This window comes from Gossypium hirsutum, chromosome D12, assembly GCF_007990345.1.
Source record: "Gossypium hirsutum isolate 1008001.06 chromosome D12, Gossypium_hirsutum_v2.1, whole genome shotgun sequence".
Lineage (NCBI taxonomy): Eukaryota > Viridiplantae > Streptophyta > Magnoliopsida > Malvales > Malvaceae > Gossypium > Gossypium hirsutum.
Window position 1 is genome coordinate 50,102,610 of NC_053448.1, and position 17,929 is coordinate 50,120,538.

Here is a 17,929-nt window from a genome sequence, read left to right on the forward strand (position 1 = left end):
TATTGTCATCTTTATTTTTATATTAACAGCGGGTAAACATACTGTCCATTTAAATCCACTTAAGTGACAGATAAGATCATCATTAAAAAAAATTTAATAATAAAATTAATTCTTAATTCTTATATATTATATTAATACAGTTATTAATTTTAAAAAATTTACTCTTAAAATTTATAAATAACTTCAATTTAATCTTAATTCTAAAAAATTTTAAAAATATATAAATATTTTTGGTAAAAATATATAAATAAAAAATTATATTATTAATATTTTCAAATATAAAAAATTCAAAAAAGTATAAAAATTATTAAAATTTAAAAATATAAAAATATTTTAAATAATTTTTTAATTTTAAAAAATTAATTAATTGTTGACGTGGCGCAACATTCATGTAAACTTTCACGTGGATGTCACATCATTTGTTAATTTTGTCCTCTATTTTAAAATAATTTAAAAAATAATTAAAATAATTAAAATCATGAAAAGCCATTATTTGCTTTTAAAAATCATGAAGCAACGAAGTTAAAATATTACTACTTATTTTGATTTTGTCATAAATAATCCGAGAAAATTTAACTTAAAAAAAGGAATAGTTAACTTTTTAAAGATAAAATCTTTTAGTTTAAAATTTACATTATTTGTAATGAAACATGATATTTTTTTTAGTTTAAAGACTAAATTTATTCTAAAAAAATTGAAAAATAGATTATCTATAAAAAGGAATAAAAGTAAAATGAAATGGTAAGAAATTGATGTTTGATTATTATGCATGGGATAATAGGACCCTATATATATGTCGAGACGAAGAGAGCGCGTGTAAAACTAAAACCCCTGCCGTTCCCTCTATCCTTTCTTTCTTCATTTCCAATCTTAAAACCCTCACATCACAACAACTCGCTTCTCACTCCTTTACAGGCTTTCTTTGTTTAACTGCAATTGGATAGTGCAATGATGGCTTCCCTTTCTTTCCCTCATTTTCTCTCACTTTCCAGGTTCTTTCTCTCTCCCTCTCTCTTCGTTCTCACCTTCATTCTCCCTTTTGAAAAATCCCATTTTCTGGGAGATTCTAATCTTACTTTGCTATTTTTGTTCCAAATATCTTTTCTTTTCACCCTTTTTCACGTGTTAGCCTAACACCCTTGCTTTTTTGCTTTCCTTACTCTGCTATTCAATGCTGAAATGTGGAACTTGACCTTTCTTTTTTATAAAAAATTTGACTCAAATTTAAAATGTTTTCTGGGTCTGTTTGGATTCCTTTTTTGTGTGTTAACTTTGAATTTAATGTGTATTAGCTTTTGTCTGGGGAAAGCTTCTGTTGTTGGAGTTTATATGGGATGTATGGTAAATAACTGGTTTTACTTTGTAAGGTTACAGATTAGCTAGGGTTTAGATTCGGCTCGATTGTGAATCAATTGGTGATTGTTTTATATGCAGGTGGAAATCAAATTCTATTTGTTACCCAGCACTGAACTTAGTGCGACCTCTGGATTTCCGGTTGCAGAACAAATGGCGTCTCTCAGCCAAGAAAAATGCTGACATTACTCAAGATGAACCTAGTGAAAATGGGGCAGTTGTCAAGAAGAAGACTTCTGGAACTACTAGAAGAACTAGAAAGAAAGCAAAAGCTGATGTGCTCGATGAAACTGGTTCCGATAATGATGAAAGCACCACGTCTGTATCAAGCGAAGATAGTAAGAAAACCCCAAGAAGGACTAGAAAGAAAGGTATAACCTTGAAATCTCATCAATGTCTTGCTTTATTAAACATGTCTTTTTTGTAGATGTTGATTTAATACTTTTTATCATTCATAGTGGCATCAGCTTCTACTACTGACATTGAACCCGAACCAGAGAAAAGGGTAAGGAGGAGAAGGACAATGAAGAAGGACGGTGAGGCAGACGGGCAATCAGGTGAATCTGAAATTAGTGATACAGAGGAGTCAACTTTAATGACAAATTCAGGTGATGAGAGTGAGGAAGACCTCGAATTGAACATAGATGAAGGTGAAGATATTAGTTACACTTACGGCTGGCCTCCACTTGTTTGTTGCTTTGGAGCTGCACAGCATGCTTTTGTTCCCTCTGGAAGACCAGCCAACAGACTTATAGACTACGAGATCCATGAGAGGATGAAGGATGCTCGATGGGCACCAGAAAAACTCGTTAGGGCACCTGGGGGTTGTGCTGGTAGTGTCGCTCTTGCTCTTGCTAGCTTGGGTGGTAAAGTTGCCTTTATGGGGAAACTCGGGAATGATGATTATGGCCAGGCCATGCTATTGTATTTAAATGTAAACAATGTTCAAACTAGATCGGTTCAAATTGATAGTAAAAGGCCAACAGCTATATCACAGATGAAAATTAGCAAGAGGGGTCGCCTGAGAATGACTAGCCTTAAATCATGTGCTGAGGATTCTCTTTCCAAGTCCGAGATCAATATTGACGTGTTAAAAGAGGTAATAGATTTCAGTAACAAAGCAAAAAGTAATCCATCCAAGTTTTTAGATTTTATACTGTAAGAAAGCTGTAATGCTCCTAGAAATAATTGACTTATTTAATGACTCCCTTGTAGGCGAAGATGTTCTACTTCAACACACATTCTCTGCTCGATCGGAACATGAGATCAACTACATTGAGAGCTATCAAGATGTCCAAGAAATTAGGAGGGGTTATTTTCTACGATGTAAACCTTCCACTGCCACTTTGGCAGTCCGATGAAGAGACCAAGATGTTCATACAAGAAGCATGGAACCTTGTTGATTTTATTGAGGTTACCAAGCAAGAGCTGGAGTTCCTCTGTAGAATAAAGCCTACGGAAGAATTCGACACCAAGAACAATGCAAGCTCGAAATTTATCCATTATGATCACGAAGTGGTTGCGCCACTTTGGCATGAAAACCTCAAGACTTTGTTTGTAACAAATGGGACTTCCAAGATACACTATTACACTAAGGAGCAAAATGGGGCAGTGAATGGGATGGAGGATGCCCCCTTAACCCCTTTCTCATGTGATATGTCAGCATCTGGAGATGGCATTGTTGCAGGTATGAATGCGCAGATCTGCCTGTTTCTGCTCTAGACTAACATGAAAGTATGTAGGTTATTTTGGAGCCAGCATGTATGGGGCCTTTTGAGCTTGGCACCTTAACTAGCTGACCTTTCCTATTACATATTAATTTTGAGGGAGAATCTAGAGCACTTGTCATGTCCAACCTATGGCATCCATGTTTGAAACTTGTATCCAATACATATTCAAACATGGGAATAGGATAGTTTCTTAAAACTTAGATGAAATTGAACATATATTCCTGTTCAGATACATGCCCATATCTGACACTCACCTTCGAGTCCAAGTAACATAGTGCTCAACCACTTGGTATGGAGTACTATTTTGGAAGAAATGCTGTCCGAGTCTGACAGTCCCATTTCAACTGGCTCTTATTTAAATTGGCGACATGTTATGGTTAAATAGGACAACACCGCTTACTTTTTTTGATCTTATGTATAAATGATATTTGATAACCCCCAAACCCACAAATTAATAATTCTATGTTTAAAACAATTGTAGAATTTATCACGTTATTGACATTCATATTTTGTTTTTTTTGTATTCCTAGTGCCTTAGAAAACTGCTTAGGCTAATTGGTAGGTGATCATAATATGGGTTTCCTCATTATCGACTAATTCTTGATGCATGGATACAAAATCTGCTGTTTTGCTCCTTTATTTTAAATGAAGTATCCATGCCTAACACATTTGTTTAACACATGTTTGGACATGGGTTTAAGATATGATCCTCAAAGGACTCTAAACATGGAAATCTTGGGAGAAAAAATGAACATACCCTTGTTCAGCATTCAGGACCAAGTCTGAGTAACATAGTATGAAACCACGGTTATTTGCTGTTGTTTGAACTTCAGCTTACCATTACAAATTTTCAGGTCTGCTGAGAATGTTGAGTGTTCAGCCAGATCTGATTACAGATACAGGATACTTGGAACACACAATCAAGTATGCAATTGACTGTGGGGTCATAGACCAGTGGATAGTTTCACGCACACGGGGCTTCCCTCCGAAGGAGGGTATCCAAGAGGAAGGAGACAAAGAGCAGGAAGAAGAAGATGATGATAATGATGATGACACGGTCCCTGATACAAATGGCATAAGATCAATAAGCGAAAGAGAATACCGCACATTGGTGGAATCAGCAGATATATCAGAATATGGCACATTGTTGGAATCGGTAAGAATGTCTTAGATGTAGTTCTGACTCATACAGTTTAATTCATTGTATGCCTTGGAAAGTTTCTTTCCACTGTAAATTAAGCCGAGTGTTTTGGTCCTCTTTCAACTGTCTCGTTCACTTGGAAACCAATTTTGAATGAATGAAAGAGCACATATATTCAATCTTAGATGTTGCTCTGCTTTAATTACCTTAAACTTCTACCAAAACATTCAGACACTATCGTTGAAAGATCGCAGAGGGCAAAAGGAGATTCTTTTCGATATTTGGGAAAGAAATTGGCCTGATTATAAGCTGAAAAGTTATTTGGTCATATCTTTGTAGAATATACCATTGTCGCAAGAACTGTAATCAAGCTAAGCTACGTTCAAACTGTGAGAATATCGATTTAGATTCGAAATCTCAAGATTCAAAATTTAACTTGTTTATCAAGCAAAAAATGAGCCCGGCTTTCTGTACTTATTATTTGTGCATGAGCTCAAGATAGATTTCCGTCAAATGAACTCTGAGAAAAAGGAATATATATGTACAAGCCCAAATATGCCCGGGCCCAAACCCAATAAACTAAACCTAGGCCCAATTAATAACCTAAAACCCAAGTTAACCTAGCCCAAAGAAACCTTAGTATCAGCCGCATGTCTGCCCAACGCCGCCAGCAAGCCTCTAACTGCCGCACGTCTCGGGGCAGACTCCTCCACGTTTTCTCCTCACGACACCTGCAAAAGACGGACTCAAAGAATCCGAAGGAGAAAAAACAGCAAAGAATATCAACAACAGATATTGATTTTATTGTTTTTCTTTTTCTTTTCGGGCTATAAAAAGCCATTTGAAATCTGTAACAAGGGGTGACAAAATCAATAGAAAAAAAGAAAAATCTGAATAGAGGTGATTCTTTCTTCCGTTTTATTTCTTAGTGTTCGTCGCTTTTAAGGAATTTGTTATATTTTTTTATTTTTTTTATTTTTTGTTGCTCAAAATATAAAGAGGGGAGAAAAGAAAACTTACCCGGTCTTGTTGCGGTGTTCCCTTTTCCATCGCCATCGGAAATTGGGGCATCGACGGAGGCCGTGGGTCGGCCTTGATTGGCGGCGGCAGAGAAGATGAAGCCCTAGCAGAGGGTTTCTCTGCTGTTTAGTGTTGAAAGAGGAAAGAAAATGGTTTTTTTTTAGAAAATTTTGGTTTTGTAGCGACTGTAAAACAGCGTCGTTTAGGGCCTGATACAGTGGCCTCAAAATGGCACCGTATAGGGGCATAACTCGCGCGGTGACCCGACCCGGAGGGGGAGGATCCGCGTGTTGGGCTTTAAGGGGTAATTTGCGCATTGAGGCCCTCTTTTTTATGGCGCGTTGCAATCAAACCTGCTTTGCTTCTTTTTAAATTGAGCCGCATTTTTTAATTGTTTTTCAATTTAGCCCATTGCTGCGCAGCATTTTGGAGGGAGGGAATAATTTCCCTTTTGGTCCTCCACACTTGCGCGCCCATTCAATGTGGTCCTGTTTTCAGATTTATTTCGAATTTAGCTTTTTTTTAGTTCAATTTAACCTTTTTTTATTTTTATTCATTTTAAAAAAATTATGTTATACTATTATTATTATTATTATTATTATATGCATATGTATGCTAATAGATATATATATTTTAAATGTTTTTTAATACATATACATATATTTTTATATATTTTGCTATTATTTCATTTTCTTAGTTTCTATATACATATATACGTATGTACATTTATACTTTTATAATATTTATACATTTTTCATATTTTATAATCAAAATTATTGTAAATAGATTTTCCGTTTTTTTATATACATATATACTCGTATTTTAAAATTTACTTGTATATTGTGCTTGTGTTTACATATTTTGTAAATACATGTACATATATATTTTAAATTAAAATATTTGCTTCATATTGTACATTAATTTTTAACATACCCTTTAGAAAATAAATCTTGGTTTTTTCGATAAATCAAAATCAATTTTTCTTGATTCAAGGTTTATTTTAAATAAAAGCAATATTCGAAGTTTGGGATTTTTGAGGAAATTGAGCCCTAACGTATTGGGTTCCGATTTTCTTTGCTAATCCTAGATAACCGAAGATATTCTTTATTCAAAATCAATGAGTATAAAAATCATTTTTGGGAACTTAACTTGTTGTGTCTTAACGCATTGGGTGCGGCATGTTACTTTCTCAAAATAAAGATTTTCGCATAAAAATAAAAGTGGATATTCAAAGTTCGGGAATTATGAGGAATTATACCCTAATGTATTGGGACTCGATTTCTTTACATGACTTGAACAATTGATTATCCTTTTACAAATTTCATCATTCAAGCTTATTTTAAAATCTTTTTAACTTTCGACACTAAGACATCAAATAGTCAATTTGGTACCGATTTTGGGCGTTACGAGGGTGCTAACCCTTCCTCGTGCGTAACTGACTCCCGAACTCGTTTTCTCAAAATTCGTAAACCAAAATAATTTTTAAGGTGAGCCGATCACACCCTAATAAAGGATCGGTGGCGACTCCAGTTTTATTTTTTAAAAGTCGACAACTAAATTTTTGTTTTCAAAAAACGGTTTCGACATTATACGCTTCAAAGCTTGATTTAGATTGCATTTCATTTTGCCATCATGTATAACCTTATATAATACAACATACCCTGCAGTATCCTAAAGCAACGATGACAATGACAATAACATACAACAACCGAAAAAAGAAATGTAGCATTCAACTATCTATAACCGGAGAATGGTTCTTAGTGTGTCACATAGGTTTTGGATGGTTTGCTGCTCCTGTGTTGCCTGCAACTCTTGAAGTGGCATCTCCTCGTAGCACCTGCACAATGAATCGAACAAAATGCAGTAAAACAAAAAAAAAACAAAAAAAAAATATGGTAGCTGCTAATTGGTAAAGTTCGTCAATTCCTACATTTTGTGGTAAGCTAGGGCCTGTGCCAGGTTCATTAGCGTAGAACTTGAAGTGAGTCTTTGGTAAACACTAGGAGGAAGTGGCACCTGTAGAATGTTGAAAACCGTAAATCTTTGGGGGAGAGAGAGATGCACAATGAACAGGGAGAGGAATAGAGATGGAGGAAGATGGGAATTGACCTCGTTTTGTGCTCTTCGAACTTTTTTCGATTGTCCATCACCGGCAAAAAGTTCCTGCAGTGCTTCAACTGCCACAGTTCCAGTGCTATCCTGCTGCATGCCTCCGAGGATATTGTCTGATAAAAGGGCAATTGGGGATATATCCGATGCCCTTAAGAATGGAATGGGTACTGTATTACCGGCTGCATATATTGAAAAGAGCTGCAAAACAGTCAACAACAGGTATCTCAGCTGCAGTCGCAGCAAAAATAGGAATATTATGGGAGCAAATGAACCATTAGAAATAATGGATAACAGGATGAAACCAAACGGTTACTTGATAGTTAACAATTGGGGGGATGAATAAAGGCATGAAAGGTACTAATTCAAACACAACAATTGAGGATACTCATTTCAGCAAATATTCACTTGAATTCCAGGAAGCCAAATTGGTCAAGTTTTGACATCATTTTCTCATGGAGAAATTAGAGTACCACTCATCAATTAATTGTAGCAGATACCCATAACAGAATGAAAATAACCTTATCTTGTAAAGCAAAAGCATTTTTCTTGCTGACGGTTTCAGTCTTCAATTTGCTATTACTGATTTCACTGCCATCTTTCGTCCTTGCCTGAGGTACACTGTCTGACCTCATTTTATGGTCACCGAGGACAGATATTGAAGGAGAAGATCCCTGAGCCATTATGTTTGATTCTTCCACAGTAGCGTTGTTTCCTGCAGCACCTTTTCTGTTATCCAACCTAGAAAACAGGCCCAATGAATTGAATGCTTGAGTTGATAACTAGAGTAAAAACGTCACTACTTTAGTGATATTAAACAAACCACAAAATAAATTTATACACAGAGAAGCAGGAACTGGAACTTATTGAACTCGGAAGTGTAGAGGGAGGGACGTACAGTGATTCAGCTAGGTGCCTCCCTGTGCCATTAATCAACTTGCTTTCAACATGTTCAAGGACAGTTGAAGCTTCTTTACCATTGTGAAGTTCGGTTTGAGCAAATGGCTTCTGTGACTCATCCTCATTGTGAACTATTACAGTGCCAAACTCCCCTGTTAAACATAAGATCAGAAAAAGAGAGAACAATTTGACAAATAAATCTTATTCAAAAACTAAAAAAGAAAAAGCTAACAGCTCTATGCAAGTATGTTTATCCTAGTTCCAGTCTGCTACATTTGAAATGACAACCAACAAGGAATACCTCAGAACTTTCTATTGCCTCCTAAAAATTCCTTTTCATTTTAAATAAATGCCTCTCATTAGTATCCCTAAGAGGTTTGAGACAAGGTGATCATAATTATCAACCAGAATTAAATTTGGAAAGCAAAGCTTTCACTGTTACTTTCCAGCCCTCAAAGCAAAACAATATACCATTCACTTCTACATCAGGTTCATATAAAACATAATGAAGTTGTCACCTACTTAAGCATTCTTACAAGTACCACAACAGCCAACACACAGTACAATCCATTTTACCCCTGGATTCTGTACGAGATTTATGCAATACAAGAGATCCATTGAGAAATGAATATATTTCTGACTTCATAACTTCACCATTAATTGGCTACCTTGCAATTATTCACGTTAATGCCAGCTAAGGCATGAATTCCAAGCCCCGTTAAAATGATATGCCAGTATTATGACTCAGTGTTTGCCCATACAAAACTTATCTTTATATGTCTAGAATTTCTTTCAAAACTAGAAAGCACATTCCATGAGTTTAATTATAGATCTTAGCATGGCCCTGTCCCTAAACATGCATTTGATCATTGACTACTATTTCTATCACTGAAATCCAACTAGATTATTATATATGACATGCAAACAAGAACTCCATACCTTCACCCGTCACTTCCACACCACCTAATATGTTATGCTTATTCAAAGTACCAGTTGTAGAAGCTTCATTTGCAACTTGAAGACCCATATCCTGAGGCCTTGATGGAACAGTATCTCCATAATCATCATTTAAATTTGAACCTACCATTGGCTGCTCCAAATTGGGAGCAGTCAGGACAAGAAGAAGCATACCATGACACTAGTTAGTGTGTCCGCCTGTGTGAGAATGTGCGCATGTCCACAATTATGTGGCCATGTTCAAAAAAAAAAAAAAAAAGGAAAGACTAACTGCATTTAGAACAAGAAAATTCATACATTAGGTTCAGAAATTGTAGGAGCAAGAATTTGTGCTTGTTGAACCATCGCAGCCCTTATTTGCTTTGCCTTCTCAATCTTTGGCAACATTACAGAAGCTCCACATTTGCATTTCTCAATGAATTTGTGCTAAGTTTTAAAACACAAGATAACTTCAGCTAATAAGTATAAATTAACACTTACTAATACAGATGACATATTGAAAGTGATAAAACAAATTTTAAATGTTTAATGTGAGCAGTGAAAACACCTTCATGTTACAGTACCTGTAGCAAATGCATATGAAACACTGAAATGAAAATTCCTAAGACTGAATTCCTGTAACAAAGGTTGACAAAGTTATTACTATACCTTTAACATCTCAGATGCAGTAGGGCGTAGACGTGGATCCTTTGTAAGGCTCTTAGCAACAAAATCATGAAAGACAAGAGACCTGCATGTCAAAACAACCCAAGTTGGAAAACAGATATATGATGTTTTCACTGAACTCATATGTGAAAGATGCTTATAGCTTAACCATTTTTCTTTATCCTCGAGCATTGGAGCTGGCTCAATAGATATCATAAATATAACCTATTGCAAACAACAAAGATGTTATCATTCAAAGACTGATTGAGAATAGTAGAGTAAGAAAGCATCATTGGAAACAACAATAATAATAAAAGGCTAGGGGATCCAGGCAAAATGAACAAAATTTTTATATACGCTAACAGATTTGCCAAAGGACATAGGATCCATAAAATGTAGCCTCATATCATAATTTTTTTTTATACTGGGGATTAGGAAAGGGGTTAGAGATGCGGAAATTTGAACCCAAGAAAGACACCTCCTAGAGGGGTTGCATGTACCAACCAGGCTGAGCCCCCAGGTTTATAGCAGCACAAGTCATGGATATTGATAAATTGCTCGGTATGTACCACCAGGGGCACTAGTTTTTGAAGACGTTCAATCATATTAATTAATAATGTCTTTTATCAAGGAGAAGTAATTCACACTTAAGAGTGTCTATGGCAGGACGCACATACACACGTGCTTAAAACAAGAAAACATCAAAGTTTAAATTCTCTGTCTCATGCACTTACCCTCATTGGATGCACTGCTGCTCTTGGAGGAAGTCCCTAAAAAGAATCAAAGAAGTAAATAAGATTCAAGGGAGGTTACCAATTTCATTCACCTTCAGTGTTTCTTGCTCAAAATCCATTCAACAGACACAAGACTCAAGTACTAAAAATTGGAGTTACAAGACAACTAAGCGGTGTTTCCCCTATTCTGTCCAGGACAGTTGTGACGTGTGTCCCGGTTTCTCAGTGCTAAAAAAATGAACTAGTAACAGAAAATCTTTATTCAGAAATTACTTGGCAGGATTATAGATTCAATTCAAGTAGAAACGTCCAAATGCCTCCTTGTAGAAGTGCAGAGAGAAGCAATAAGATGTTCAAGCTTTTGCTGAGAGCTACAGAGCATTAACATAAATAATAGAAATACCTCTGCCATTTCAATCGCAGATATACCAAGTGCCCATAAATCAACCTGGAAGTAAAATGTTTAAAATGTAAAAGTTAGACAATGGACAAGTTTACTACTTCCATGAATTGTTTTTCATAAGAAACGAACCAATTCTTCATACTAACATTATCCCTGCAATATTTACTAGCAAAAAAATTCAATAGATACTCTGACAAGGCAAGCTTTCCACTGATTTTCTTGAAATTTGGGATTTTACAAACTCTTCTCTTGCTTTTGGATTTTTTCAAATTCTTTTTACGGTCTAAGGCTCTAAGCTACTTCATGAAATTCCAATTTTAAACTTTTAGTCGTTCTTATGCATCTCTACAATTTCAATACCCCAAACATATTAGAACAGTGCAAGAAAGCATGATGATCTTTTCATCACAAAGGCCCCTCCTCCAAGTACCAAGATCTCCACTTTAGGTTTCATATTTCAGAATTATACTACAGATCTGGATAGCAAAGTAACTAATAAATTTGTTTTCCCTATATAACCAAGGTCTGTTTTGCAAGAAAATATTATTGATACTTCATCAACTGATTCTAGGAGCCATAGAAAACTATTAGTTTCCTTCTTTGTTACTTAAAAAATGATAGTTCTAAGAAAAGTTCATGCAGTTGCCAACCAACATATCTGGCAATGGATCAAGAAACACCAGTGTCAACATTCAAGCAAATGACCCATCCCAGTTTGATCAAGGGGGGACGGGGGACACTAGAAAAGGAGAGAAGCTGAGCATTAAAAGCAAAACCTAAACAAAGATCAAAGCATGCAGATAAATGAATATGATACCTTTCCATCATAGCGACTTTCCTGAATAACTTCTGGTGCCATCCAATGTGGAGTGCCAATAAACTGAAAACACACGCTTCCAATAATTGAGAACAAATAAACCATCAAATTAAGATAAATATAATGCAAGTCAAGATATCCCATTAGTTTCAAAATATGGTGGAGGTAAAAGATAGCTATTACTACATGAGCTGCAGCATTCATCTCCCTAACAGTTATCCCAGCTTCCAGAAAGATGCCACAAACAATAAGGTTATATAAGAAAGAAAATATGGAGTTTTTGGCATCTTGCAATGTATAATCTATTGTTTGTGTATTTAACATGATACCTAAAGAACAGACCTTTCAGATTGTTTATTCAGCTTAACACTTTAACACTGGTAAGAAAGTGTAGGATGATATAGATTTTCTGTTAAGTAAGTCCTTTAAAAACTCTTCGAGAGATATACTAGCTTACAGAAACCAAATAACCAATACAAAACCCATAATCTTGATCAAATTATCTATCTTATGCTCAAAAGAAGTGAAAATTAGCAAACATTGCAAACTAGCCAGAGTGCCACATACTGTATTGCGTTTTGACATGGTCCTGGTAAGCTGTGCTGCTACCCCAAAGTCACCTGTTCAATGAGCAAAGCAGATCTATAAGTTGTAAGGCAGGAAAAAAGGTAAAACATTAGGCCCAGATAGCAACAGCATTCACGTAAACCATTTCACCTCTACTTTGTTTCTTGACTATCTTCAAGTTATCTCTAAGTCATTATTTATGTCTGCCAAAAAAGTGGAATGTCCTCAAGGTGTCCATATTTTTATCATATTTGTCTGCCTAAGATTATCACCAAATTTTAACTAGAAAGACAAGCACTGTCATTATATCTTTCTTTGAATTAAAAGCATCATCCAAATTAATAAAAGCAATGTCTTAGGCAGACTAATCATAGATCAAAACGTATAATCTCTAGCAAAAGGAAATTAATGCAAAACTGAGATAAAATGCAGCCAAATGTACATATGAATTACAAACCAAAACACAGAATTCAAGTCAATGCTTAGTTTTGTAATTTTAGATAATGCAGAGGAGGCAGAATTGCCCATATGCCTGGTGGATTGCTAGAACTTTCAGGGCAACAAGTGAAAGGGCAGATCAAGTTAGAAGAGATGTCACTTCATTCAGAAATTTTAATGATAGCACCACTTGCCTACAATCCTTCCAAGGGACTCAATTTGGATGCAACAATAATGGCTTATGGTTCTTTTCTTTAGTATAGAAACCAGGCTTAATTAGGATTCTACCCTAGCATTTTGCCATGTATGACAAAGAAGCAATCATGGCAGGTATGCACTGTAGAAATGAGGGCAAGATAGATGTACATAATTATACCTTGACATCACAAAGAATAGAAGCAAAGAAATATAAGATTTCTCAAAAATGTATGTAACTTGAAATTTCGAATCCAAAATTGCAAGAACTAAAAGTATAACTAAGCTTGTTATCCATCAATATAACCTAAAGAGCAATAGCTCTAAAAATTAGATAGAAACCTTATTTGAACCAATTAAGGAAAGAAGAGGCTTTAAGAAATCTAAAAATACATTTTTAATAAAGACTAATGTTTCTACTACATTTCTTATTTTTGTGTTTCTAGGGAACATTCTTTGCTAAATACGATGGACACAGGTGGATGAGATAGAAACTTCATTATTATGCAAAGTGCACAACTGACAAAAAGAAAATAGTTATTGAATAGTACTAACCATACCAAATGGTAGCAAAGAAGAAATTCAACTTCCTAAGTTCCAGTTGACTTTGATTTGGAAAAATTTTGGGCAAAGTGTACTTACCCAACTTCACCTCTCCTTGTTCAGTTAACAAAATATTACCACCCTTGATATCTCTATGAACTTTAAAAATTGAGTGCAAATATTCAAGGCCCTGTATGAGAAGAAATTAAAAGAATAATATTTAATTAGAAAGTTGGTACAAATTACAGTATGCATGAACTTCATTATGGAATAGCTTGCTAGACTTTAACTATTATCAGCAGGGAACCTAGACCTAACAAACACATGAAAACAAATTCAAAAACACAAACATGCACATGTGCAAACAGTATCAATCCAGCATGTAAGTGCTATTAATATCCTATGACTATTGAAGATCAAGCATGAAAATCATTGAAAGGAAGAATGTCTCTTAGGTGATCTACATGCTTGGAGAATCTCTACAACCATATGATGTTAAGGATCCCAATATCATTTAATTCCAAATTGAACAGACTCAATGGTACCTTTAAAGCTTCCCTACATGCTTGGAGAATCTCTACAACCATATGATGTTAAGGATCCCAATATCATTTAATTCCAAATTGAACAGACTCAATGGTACCTTTAAAGCTTCCCTACATATATAAGCTATCTGATACTCCTCTAAAGGCTCCTCAGTAACATTAATTAAATCAGCAACACTTCCACCTCCGCAATATTCCATTACTATCTGCCAAAACATGGAAATAAGTTATCCAAAAAAACAAATATCGGGAAAAAGCAAATGCTTCAAACACAACTAATGCAACCTAGAAACTGAACTCAATTCAAACAATCCTAAAATAAAGCAATGATGGAGAGAAATGCTTATTGCACTAACCCAAAGATATTCATCCCCTTGGTAGCTGCCAAGGTACCGAACAACATTTGGATGACTACACTGCTGCAACATCTCAATTTCACCACGAATTTCTTCATACCCTTGTTCCTATAAATAAACAAATTTAATAGCTCATTCCCAGTGATTTATCCAGCCAATGGCACCAACTACACCAAATATAAACAAGAAAACCATACACACCCCTTCAGATAAAGATAGAACTTTAATGGCAACAAGCTCGGAAGTTCTTATATCTCTAGCCTTGTAAACAGCCCCGTAAGATCCTTTCCCTGCCACCAAAATTCCAATCAGTTAAAAAGCTTTACTTTCGTTTCAACTTCACTAAAATCACGAATTCCCAGTCAATTAAAGAAAATCACAGTTCACTCAGCATTTACATGATAATTACACGAGCATGAGGATAATTATCACTCAATCATCTTAAATTAGTGCAAGTACAAAACTTACCGAGTTCATTGAGCAATTCATATTTGGTGGAAGGATCTTCTCTGGTAACGTTATCAGGAATCGAACTCAAGGAAGCCTTACTATTTTGCAAGAACCGATTCTCTTCCCCTTGCAAAGACGTAGTCGAAGTAGATCCCTTTTGTTTACCAAACCCTAGCTCTCCCATACTCGCCACCGCTCTCTTCACCACCGTCCCGCTCCCTTCCCTCTCACTCCTCACCGTCGATCTCACCACAAACGTCCCAAAACCTTCTCCATCTCCATCCTCCTCCTCCTCATCATCATCATCATCAACGTCCAGTCCATCTCTCCTAGCCCTCATCGGGCTCGCCACAGCCGCTGCCGGAGGCTTAAACGAATACGACGATTGACCGCGAGCATTACGTCCGCGATCGGGTTTCACGATCACGGTCCCAAAATCTCCGGCGTCGTCATCGTCGTCAAAGTCTGTAGGACCGCCGCCGAAGTCTTTAGGAAGACGTTTGAGGAGAGGAGGAAGCGAGGAGTCATCTTCATCTTCTTCGTCGCCGTCCTTGTAAATCATGGTGGCGTAAAGGTCCGGTTCACGAGAACCTAGTGGTTTAGGTTTGGAGTTGCGAGAACCGGATTCGGATTCAGATTCGGAACCAGAGTGGACAACGAAGGTTGAGTATAGGTCTGACTTGGCCGGAGCTTTACGAGTCCGACGAGTGCTGGGCGGGTAATTCATGTCTCTTCCCTATCCACAGTCGGGGTCAGTAGGCTCGTCAAAAGTCAACGGAGCTCAGTGCAGTAAACGCAGAATCGCCAAATTCCCGTTGCGCGCTGAAAATTCGAAGACTGTAATTTCTTAAACAGGAAATCTACTGGCCCCGCCACGTGCTATGACTGGATTTTTCTAAGGCCTTTACAGGTAAAAGCCCATATATTCAACTAAATTGAGCTTATCGTAATATTGGCCCAAGAAAAAGGAAAGGTAATTATAATTTTATTTTGGGCTTGTACAAATTTCAATTCAGTGAATTTTATAAATTCATTTGATAACAAATACTAATAAATTTAACGATTTTTTATAAAAATTATTTAAATTAGGAATTACTTACATTTCAATTCATCAAACATCACATTTGTTTAGAAACGGAAAAAAAAATAAATATGAATTTTAGAGGTGATCTATGAAATAACATAAACAAAACAAAGCTTTTTTTTTTTAATAAACTTTTCACTTAAATAGTTAAGGGGTTTTTTTCAATCAAAAGTAGCATCTAAAAATTTAGACCTTGAACTTGTCAATTAGATCTATTTCGGTCACTAAATTCTATCAAAAATTGATGATGTGACCAGTGTTAATGAATAGGACTGAATCAAAAGATATAATGGTTCGAACAAAAAGATTGAATCGGTTGACTCGAAAATTGCTTGAAATTGATAAAAAAATTTGTAAATTAGGTCAAAAATAAATAGTTGAACAGATGGAACCAATTTAATAATTTTCTATTGATTTTTTTTATATTTTAATGAAATTTTAATTATCTATGTAATCATTGTTGGTTCCGCAGTTGAAATGATCTAATTGATTGAATCGAGAATAAGTGGTCTGACCTGTTCAACCATCGGTCCGGTTATTAACACACTAAATCTGGCATTCCAAGATTGTAACACATCATCATTTGAAAAATTATATCAATTTTTTAATTTTCAAGTGATGATGTAGCATCCTAACTTCTGGGTCTACCAACTGTTGGGGGTCATAACCCCGATACCAAGATTATATTAAAACTAATGCAAGTTAACAATATATAGTTATATCATTTTACAATTAAAATTAAAACATATATTTTTGTTTCATAAAAACAAATACTAATTAACTACATAATTAAGCATTTCAAATTGAAATTATTTTTGCTCTTTTAATTTTTGCTAAAATTTATATTAGTGTCATGTTGAAGTAGATGCTTACAATAAGGAATAAAAGAAATAGCATACTTCTTTGTACTAAAAGCTTTCAACATTTGAACTATATCATAATTTTATGAAAATGTTGTTGGTATTGGTAGAAATTACACTCAAATAAAAATTTTATAGTTAATGATTTATCTTTTTCGAATTTGATGAAATTGATCTATTTATACATGCTATACTTGTTAGAATTATGTTATTTCTTTCGGTTAATTAGCTTAATTATTTCCTCTTGTCAGCTAAGATTGAATGAATCTAGGTTGAAATGCATGTATCACTATAAATTATTATTAACTTCTTATCTTAATATCAAGTAAAGAATGGACAAGAATTTTTTTTTCGAAAATTTGGAGATTGTCATTGATGTTAACATGTTACTTTGCTAGACATCTTAAATTTTGTAACTCCATATTCCATTTTCTTAAATTAAAACTATTAATTTACTAGAGACTCAATATAAAAAAATAAAAATAAAAACTGGTGAATTAGACATTGTTGTTACAATTCTTTAATGTATATGTATTATATAATAAGAATGGTACGTTATTAGGTCATAATAAGAGTTACCTTTATTTATCTTATAATTTTCAAATACTATATAAATTGGTCAAGAAAATGCTCCAGGTAAAAAAGGCCTACATTTGTTTTTATTTTATAATTTTTATATGTAGAAAATGCTTGAAGTAAAATGGTTTGAGGTACCATATGGATGAATGATATTTGGTATTCAGAGGAAGGTGCATGTAAGGTATTAATTGGTCAAGAATCTTACATTTTAACACAATTTTTTGGTACAATAGTTAGAATGTAACCATTAATTTCACAAATTAACATAACATGTCAAGTTCGAAGAAAGAAGAAATATGGAAAACAATAGAGGTACGTAAAGAATCCTTTAGTAATTGTTATGTTTTTTTAGTGTACAAAAAATTGACATTATCTTTTTCAAATTTGTAGTCTAAGTTCATATTTCACAAATATGATTCTAACGAACTTGCTAATGGAAAAAAAAATTAAAGAAGTTAAGACTCAGATAATTACGAACATGACTATAAAGCGGACTCAATAGA

The 17,929-nt window shown here is 34.8% G+C and overlaps 3 protein-coding genes across 5 annotated transcripts; 1 reads left to right on the top strand and 2 right to left on the bottom strand.

Annotated features, from left to right (window-relative positions):
* The first annotated feature begins 792 nt into the window (after window positions 1-792).
* Window positions 793-4,408, top strand: LOC107946362 (fructokinase-like 2, chloroplastic). 2 transcript variants are annotated; one of them, XM_016880648.2, is made up of 5 exons: window positions 793-992; window positions 1,435-1,724; window positions 1,812-2,452; window positions 2,569-3,040; window positions 3,938-4,408. In XM_016880648.2, exons 1-5 carry the CDS (start codon window positions 949-951, stop codon window positions 4,252-4,254), a joined length of 1,764 nt encoding a protein of 587 aa, XP_016736137.2. In that variant the 5' UTR covers window positions 793-948; the 3' UTR covers window positions 4,255-4,408. The 2 variants fall into 2 exon arrangements, with proteins under 2 accessions (XP_016736137.2, XP_040962914.1); XM_041106980.1 differs by having other exon boundaries at window positions 810-992; window positions 1,851-2,452.
* A 218-nt stretch (window positions 4,409-4,626) lies between these two features.
* LOC121224186 (uncharacterized) lies at window positions 4,627-5,590 on the bottom strand. Its single transcript, XM_041106981.1, has 2 exons — window positions 5,245-5,590; window positions 4,627-4,955 (listed from the first exon to the last, which is right to left on the bottom strand). Exons 1-2 carry the CDS (start codon window positions 5,559-5,561, stop codon window positions 4,820-4,822), a joined length of 453 nt encoding a protein of 150 aa, XP_040962915.1. The 5' UTR covers window positions 5,562-5,590; the 3' UTR covers window positions 4,627-4,819.
* A 1,232-nt stretch (window positions 5,591-6,822) lies between these two features.
* LOC107946365 (serine/threonine-protein kinase dst3) lies at window positions 6,823-15,750 on the bottom strand. Of its 2 annotated transcripts, XM_016880652.2 has the most exons (18): window positions 14,922-15,750; window positions 14,655-14,743; window positions 14,454-14,561; window positions 14,196-14,303; window positions 13,652-13,742; window positions 12,377-12,429; window positions 11,810-11,872; window positions 10,993-11,037; window positions 10,590-10,625; window positions 10,025-10,080; window positions 9,859-9,940; window positions 9,508-9,636; window positions 9,193-9,343; window positions 8,252-8,405; window positions 7,875-8,094; window positions 7,354-7,554; window positions 7,175-7,260; window positions 6,823-7,081 (listed from the first exon to the last, which is right to left on the bottom strand). In XM_016880652.2, exons 1-18 carry the CDS (start codon window positions 15,628-15,630, stop codon window positions 6,982-6,984), a joined length of 2,481 nt encoding a protein of 826 aa, XP_016736141.2. In that variant the 5' UTR covers window positions 15,631-15,750; the 3' UTR covers window positions 6,823-6,981. The 2 variants fall into 2 exon arrangements, with proteins under 2 accessions (XP_016736141.2, XP_040962916.1); XM_041106982.1 differs by lacking the exon at window positions 14,196-14,303 and having other exon boundaries at window positions 14,922-15,747.
* Window positions 15,751-17,929: the final 2,179 nt, after the last annotated feature.

Bases quoted from the DNA above. Each gene is read 5' to 3' on its own strand.
- LOC107946365 (XM_016880652.2), bottom strand. From the start codon at position 15,630: ATGAATTACCCGCCCAGCACTCGTCGGACTCGTAAAGCTCCGGCCAAG. The intron at 9,941-10,024 runs GTTAAGCTATAA...TTTGACATGCAG, and splicing joins CTCGAGGATAAAGAAAAATG to GTCTCTTGTCTTTCATGATT. The intron at 9,344-9,507 runs GTATGAATTTTC...AATTTGGAGCAG, and splicing joins CTACAATTTCTGAACCTAAT to CCAATGGTAGGTTCAAATTT.
- LOC121224186 (XM_041106981.1), bottom strand. From the start codon at position 5,561: ATGCGCAAATTACCCCTTAAAGCCCAACACGCGGATCCTCCCCCTCCG. The intron at 4,956-5,244 runs GTAAGTTTTCTT...CGTCTTTTGCAG, and splicing joins GAACACCGCAACAAGACCGG to GTGTCGTGAGGAGAAAACGT.
- LOC107946362 (XM_016880648.2), top strand. From the start codon at position 949: ATGATGGCTTCCCTTTCTTTCCCTCATTTTCTCTCACTTTCCAG. The intron at 1,725-1,811 runs GTATAACCTTGA...TATCATTCATAG, and splicing joins AAGAAGGACTAGAAAGAAAG to TGGCATCAGCTTCTACTACT. The intron at 2,453-2,568 runs GTAATAGATTTC...ACTCCCTTGTAG, and splicing joins ATATTGACGTGTTAAAAGAG to GCGAAGATGTTCTACTTCAA.